The sequence below is a fragment of the Triticum urartu genome, chromosome 6A (genome assembly GCF_056163025.1).
Source record: "Triticum urartu cultivar PI428250 chromosome 6A, HENAU_Tu73, whole genome shotgun sequence".
NCBI lineage: Eukaryota > Viridiplantae > Streptophyta > Magnoliopsida > Poales > Poaceae > Triticum > Triticum urartu.
Window position 1 is genome coordinate 30,588,890 of NC_141878.1, and position 7,262 is coordinate 30,596,151.

General features: G+C 44.7%; 1 protein-coding gene and 1 non-coding gene across 2 annotated transcripts; both read right to left on the bottom strand.

The window, feature by feature from the left end:
- Positions 1 to 291: 291 nt before the first annotated feature.
- Positions 292 to 362, bottom strand: TRNAG-GCC (transfer RNA glycine (anticodon GCC)). Its single transcript has one exon. It is a non-coding gene; the product is annotated as a tRNA-Gly (tRNA).
- Positions 363 to 5,845: 5,483 nt separating this feature from the next.
- Positions 5,846 to 6,483, bottom strand: LOC125513469 (histone H2B.10-like). The gene has a single exon (XM_048678595.2). The coding sequence runs from the start codon at positions 6,389 to 6,391 to the stop codon at positions 5,972 to 5,974; it is 420 nt and encodes a 139-aa protein (XP_048534552.1). The 5' UTR covers positions 6,392 to 6,483; the 3' UTR covers positions 5,846 to 5,971.
- Positions 6,484 to 7,262: the final 779 nt, after the last annotated feature.

Consider the following 7,262-nt stretch of genomic DNA (forward strand, 5'->3'; position numbering starts at 1 on the left):
TAGCCGCAGTTATGGGAAAGTGAAAAAAGTGTTAATTTTGTCCACTCGTTAATTCAACAACTAAGCAGGTTCGTCAATTTGCATACAAGTTGCATGGAACTTTAGTAGGTAAGATGTATGAACAAGTGGCATTAGCATGTAAGTTATATCAACACTATATGGACAAGTGACATTAGTGTGTACCTAAAAAATTGTACTATCAAGTGACAAGGTCCAAGAAATCTACTCCTACAAGTTGCCGCAAAGAAAAAATGAAATCCACAAGTGACAGTATGCAAATTAAAAAAGAGATGCACCAGCCGGGAATCGAACCCGGGTCTGTACCGTGGCAGGGTACTATTCTACCACTAGACCACTGGTGCTTTGTTGAACAACATCTTTAAAATGCTTAGATAACAGTTCTCCAAACATTACTAATTCAGAGAACATGCAAGTAAGCTCTGTGTCGACCACGAATTTGTCAATATAACGAGTAAACACATTCTGCTGCCAAAAAAAAGAACTTACACCAAATTAGCGAACATAACTCCATCTCCAGGTGAGATGGAAAATCAGTAATGGGCGGACAGACCACAATACTTTCATTTTACACTTCTCTTCTAGAGGAAAAAAAACAAAGCCCACCTTTATAAATAAAACCGAATAAATGGCAGAGTAGCATATACACATTGAAACAGAGGTCCAAACAATACAGTAAAAATGATCCATTACAGCATACGGCATTGGGGCACAACAGTCGAAGATGGAAGACGGAACAGTCGAAGATCGAAGAGCAGGAAGCAGGCTCGGATCCTAAGCATGTCGAAGGACAATCTCTAGCAGCGGTGATAGACTTTCCCTGCTCAAGGAAATCAATTATTTTAGAAATGTAGCCTAAGCATACACATTGTAGCTAAAGCTGCGGATCCTTCTGTATTCATACACATGATCTGGTCGAATACGCTCGAGGCTAAGGGAAAAACATCCCTGCGTGGGTGGGAAGCTTGGCCGTGTAACAAGTTCCTTTGGCTTTTGTTCGTAGTTTTTTTTGCCACATGAAATAGACAATTCTACATTTAGATTCCTGTATTTACAGAGGCACAAAATCTTCTGACCTGGGAACAAAAATCAACCACTTGATTGATGAAAAGAAAAGCCCCAACAATACTGCTAAACAGCTGAAACACATAGCACCATCATGAAACAAATTAATCAATGGTTAGAACTACACCCTCCACACAAATTGCATTGATTTTAAACCCCTGCTCATCTGCCTCTAGCATAGGCAATTATGCTTTTCTATATTTATTATTTAACAGGTTGCAATCATCAACCAGAACATTCTGCGTACCAATTTGATCATATTACTCACATTCCTAGTAGGTTGATATAGTAACCGTAATGCTTCAGTAACTACAGACCATAATGCTTCAGTAACCAGAGTTTTTCTCTGTTTAGTTGCAAGAACAGAGCGAGTAGAAACTTTTTTTTGCCTTCATTACCTCAGATTGAAATAGGAAGTAAGGCACGCTGACTCGATATTCCTGAAGGCGCTCTTGCTATGGCCTAGTTCACCCTTCTCAGGGCCAGGAGTAAAACCACAGCTTGCCTCCTCAAAATACCAGCAGAACCAACTCATCAGGCATGCAATCAGGATAATAACATATCATTCAGAGTTCAAACCAAGTAAACAAACATATGCATCAGGCACTGGTGCATCCAAAGTTTAACTCTATTCTCCTCCCATTTAATGGATGAGTAAAATCTTTTGCCTCCGTTTCAGAAAAAAAAAGTAAGAGCTAAAATAACAGCCATATAGATACCAGACCTTACTCCCCTTACAAGACGGTGGCATAAAAAACTCTTACATCAGGACCAGGATCAATTCACCACACCAAACTAGTCATCATGAACTGATGATACTTGGGGTAACTTGTCCAAATAAAAATAAAATTAAACCATGGTGGTTCAGTTTCAAATAAAACAGTGCATATATCAGTTCCAAGTGGACTCGACACGCATTGCCTGAAAAATAACTCATGTGCCAAGAAACATAATCTTACATCTGACTTTTAACAGTTAAGCTGACAGCAAAATGGCTCATTCAAATCAAGCAAATATCTAAGATGCAACCTTTATTTGTCATCAAGCACAGAAGATTGTTGTGCATAGATTGATACCCAGAAGAAACAGAGGAGGCTAAAAAATACACCGCGCAGGGCTTGTAGATCTGGCCATCAATAATTGTGAGGCGAGCTATTATGACCACCACAATACCATGGGTGGAAAAGCCACTTAAACTTTCAGTTTAGAACAATACATGAACGAACTTTCTACCCTTCTAAACTATGCATGCTTACAAAACTAAAAACCATACATGACCACAAGTTTGCTGCAACAAAATTCAAGCAGAATTCGCCAAAGCAAACTGAACCTGAAAGATAACCAATATATATGATCCATGTTGTAACTTAGACAAACACCAGCGAGATCTTGAATCGGATGGAAACAGTTAGATTACTCATTCAATCCAATTGAGTCCTCTCCCTCTTCATCTCCTTGGCAGTTTCCAGATCTTGGTCCTTGGTACCATGTATGCATCTCAGAACTGCAAAAACAAGGCAGAGGTAATTACATCTAGGTTTTCACCATTTTTTCTAGATCTAGTCTAGATATAACAGAACTAAAGGAAGCTGTTAAAAGTGGTAGTCGAATATGTATCATCCGGTGGATTCGTCCATGGCAACAACCATCCTTCCCATCAGTACTGCTTCAACCTGATTGTCGGCTCATTCAAAGTAGAGCAAAGTTTCTTCTTCAAATCAGGTATGTCACAACCATCGGGTTGAATTTATCCATAGCACCAGCCATCGTAGTAACCATCGTGCCAAAAAGCAGAGGATTGGCTGATGCTATGGACAAATTCAACCGGAGGATTGGCCCCCTGATTCTGCGCGCCTTGATTTGGACGGCGGCAACGATAAAAGTGACTTCCTAACCATCGGGTTGAAGCTAACCATAGCACCAGCCATCCTACACGCCGTGGGGCATCAGCGGCCGCCGTTGAAGGGTAGGATGGATGATGCTATGGACAAGTTCAACCAGAGGACGGCCCGGTGGGGGCTGGTTCGGCCATCGGTAGAACAGGTGGTGCGCTCTCGCCGGGAAGAGAGTCCCGGAGCGGTCGCTCGCTCCGCGGCGGAGGGGCCGTCGGAGAGGAAGCGAGAGGGCGCCGCGCCGCCGCCAATCGCGTTAGACTGGTTGGTTAGGGTTTGCCGGAGGGATGGTGCTGTATTTATGTACGGCGCCGCTCGCGCATCACGCCATGTTTGGTTTGGGCCGACGGCCCACGCGCACTGGTACATGTGTTGGCGAGCTAAAGACGCCCCATCAGTGCGGCCCATTAGAACTAGTGCGGTTTTTCCTTTTGTATGAAAAAACTTAATTTAATTATCCTTGCCTAAAAAACTTAATTTAAATATCCAAAAATGAATACTTAGTTTAATTTTAATAACTTCTAAATAAAAAAATCATTTTAATCAATAAAAAATTGTTTGCGTGTGAACATAAATATTCATACTTATTTATAAAAGTACAAGGAGTTAACTCACGTAAATGGACAAACTAGGAGAGTTTAGCGAACATGAGGGTTGGCCTGGCCCTTAGGTTTAGACACCACAACCAAAATGGCCCATTCGAGACTCCTATGCGCCTAGGTCACTACTCCGATCTTCTTAACTCTTATTTATAAAAGTAGAAGGACATGACTCGAGTAAATGAGCAACCGTGAGAGTTCAGCAAACACAAGAGGGTTAGCCCGACCCTTCGGTTTAGATGCCAGAACCAAAATAGCACATTCAAGACTCCCATACAGCTAGGTCGCTGCTACAATCTTCCTCTCCCGTTCCTCATGCTGCTCCAACGAGATCATCTTTGTTTTGGCGTGTCTTTTCATATGTCGCGCTGGTAGCCGCATAGTGATGAACTTGTTTTTGTTACCTGTGAAGACAGACTACGCGTCAAGACAAAAGCTTCAACCTTAAGTCGCTGGTGCCGCTGCGTGATTGAAGTTCATGCTCGCGATGCCTTCCTGACTATTGGAAGGTAAGATTGCAACTTATGTCTTCAGATGGGGTACCTAACATACCTCAGCGAACTCGAGCCACACGTTGCTACTTTGAGTAGGTGCATTGCACACCTAAGCATCATTCCGCTGCTAAAATAGCCCAATTTGAGGTGCATTGTATTCACCCAGCAATTCTCTTCAAATATTCCATCAAACTAATCATATAACCATGACATCCACAAGGTTTGAGTCATTGAGTGCCCATCAACTACAGTCACAACTCAAATGCCTCTATTGCTAGCAGTGCCTGCTGCACCCTCCAAAACTATGAAGGCCTCCAAGCCCCCGCAACGGGATGCCCACGTGCTTAGATATGGCACCAACACAATAGAGGTTTGAAATTTTGATATGGCACCAAAATTAGTAGACAAATGAGAAAGCTGATAAAGCATGAACAGCAGCAAGAATCATGATTTAACTATAGAAATCAAAACTACAAATAGTATATATTTCTATGCAATGAATCTGGTGTCAAACTACAAACCTTGAAAATTAATTTAAACAGTGACAATTCTATTTCTTCATACTCACACAACACAACTCTTAAAAGATAGAGCCTGTTTGGATCCATGCCTTCGAACGCCCGGCCAAAATATTGGCATTGACCAGGCTTTGGGTACCCCTTTGGATGAGCACCAAATAATTGGTGCCGCCACCCTTCCCCAGCCCTTGCAGCTCATTTTCACGCCAATCTTTCGGCGAGGCACTGGCACAATCCAAACAAGTCAATAATAACATCATCAAAACACAAACATGAACCGCTCCCATACCCAAGGATGAAGAATGTGCAGTTGGTGCATATCAAATGGACGGCAAATGGCTATTGCCAATGCAAGTAAGTTATAATGTATATATCCATACAAAGGTACATAAACATACAGAAATGAATCATTAGATTCACTTCACACCTTCACAAAATTGGTAGCTTTATTTTCACTAATTACCTAGTATAGTATAAAGGAAATTACCTACTCCCTCCTTCCATCTATATAGGGCCTAATGCATTTTTTAGGACCGCATTTGACTATTGACAAGATTAATAGTACATGACATGCACAATGTGAAAATTATATCATTGAAAGCTCCTTTCACACACGAATTTAACGATGTGCTTTGTGTAAGTTGCATGTCATATATTATTGCTCTAGTATTTGGTCAAAGTTAGCCTTGAAAACCGCATTAAGCCCTATATAGATGGAAGGAGGGAGTAGTGTAATATAAACATAAAGAAAAAAACTCAGGTGTCTCAATAGCAACAATTATCAAAAAAATGTGTGCCATCACAAAGTGTTGGTTGCATCTGGCATGTTCCTTGCCTCTGTAAAACATGGGCACAATGCTTCTAGCTTATCTCTTCTTTTGTGTAGAAAGCATCTAATTTCTCTGAAAATTTGCAGAAAACTTCTGATTTCTCTGAATCAAACATATTCCAATTTTTCAGACATGTTCTTGATGGATGGCAAGTCCAATGAGAAAAAAGGATGACCACGTCAGAAATTAACAAAGCTGGCCAACTTCAGATTTACTCGAATGGCAGCAACCGTAGAGGTTGAAAAATTCAGTATGACGCCTAAATGATAAACCTGATAACATCTACTGTAAACAACTGCAAAATCATGAATGTACCTGCAGACCTACGAACTACAGAACCAGATTCAGACTGCACAAAAATGAGAAGTAGCAGGGCGTACAGAAGAACCTTCCAACCAAAACTGAATAATACAAGCACACGTTGAACAATAATTCAGACAGCAACATCACTAATTCTTCAAACCAACAAGCAGCACAATTCTTACAGAGATTGTAACATCGCACTGCTAACTACACACAGAACGCCGCCATCAGCTCATGAAACGAGGAAGACGCCTAGGAGGAGGTGAACTTGGTGACGGCCTTGGTGCCCTCGGAGACGGCGTGCTTGGCGAGCTCGCCGGGGAGGACGAGGCGGACGGAGGTCTGGATCTCCCGGGAGGTGATGGTGGGCTTCTTGTTGTAGCGGGCCAGCTTGGCGGACTCGCCGGCGAGCTTCTCGAAGATGTCGTTGATGAAGGAGTTCATGATGGACATGGCCTTGGAGGAGATGCCGATGTCGGGGTGCACCTGCTTGAGCACCTTGAAGATGTAGATCTTGTACGTCTCCACGCTCTTCTTGGCCTTCTTCTTCCCCTTCTTCTCGCCGCCCTCCTTGGACGCCGTCTTCCCGGCCGCGGGCCTCTTCTCCGCCGCGGGCTTCTTCCCCGCCGGGGTCTTCTCCAGCGCCGGCTTCTTCTCCGCCTTAGGCGCCATGGGTGCTTCGACGGTGTGGGGAGGAGGTGGAGCTTTGTGCGAAGGTGTGGGCTGGGGGGCTGCGGATGCTGAGGTGTGTGGAGGCGGATCGGGCGGCGCGATTTGTTATATAGAGTGGGACGGAGGAAGAAGGTGGGCTGTGATTGGTGGAGATGGGATGCCGCGGATCGATGCCTTTGGGTTAGTTTCAGCCGTTCGTCGCTGTGTGTGGATGGACGGACCGGATGCGCTTTGACGCGGATCGGTGACGTGGCGGAAACGCTCACGGACGGGTCGGTCGATCGACAGTGGCCTGGCTGCGACGCCTTGCAGTTGCAGAGAGAGCGGCTTGCCGGCTGACTTCGTCGTAGACATCGCCGGCGAGCAGAACTATGAATATCACGGCCGTTTCTTTCACCTGCAATCACGCGCTGTGGGATGCCGTAGCAGGCCAGACCCATGTTGCAGAGCATGAAGACGATGCTCAGCTTCTCGCCGGTTTACGTTGGCCAGCGTGCACGTCGTCGCCGTAGCGGCCGTTGCATCAGACTGGACCTGTGAAATCCTGCAAACCAGCATCACACTGAGCAGATTTGGTGGAGTTTCGACATCTACCGCCGTACCATGTTGGACTCCGATGACCATGCCCATCAAAACCCTTATCTCTTGTCACGTCCACTTCAGCTTGACCTCATTCACGTCGGTCTTCCGCCTGCCCGCATTCATGGCAGCATGACGACTGAGAGGCCTACTTGGCGGACTCCTCCTCCTCCGCAGATCATACCCGCACTCCTTATCCTCTCCCACCCATCTACCGATCGTCACACATCACCACACCACCGGCCACCGCGAGGGCCAAAGAAGTAATCCTCGGCGCACGACAACATGTTCG

Bases quoted from the DNA above. Each gene is read 5' to 3' on its own strand.
- LOC125513469 (XM_048678595.2), bottom strand. From the start codon at position 6,391: ATGGCGCCTAAGGCGGAGAAGAAGCCGGCGCTGGAGAAGACCCCGGCG.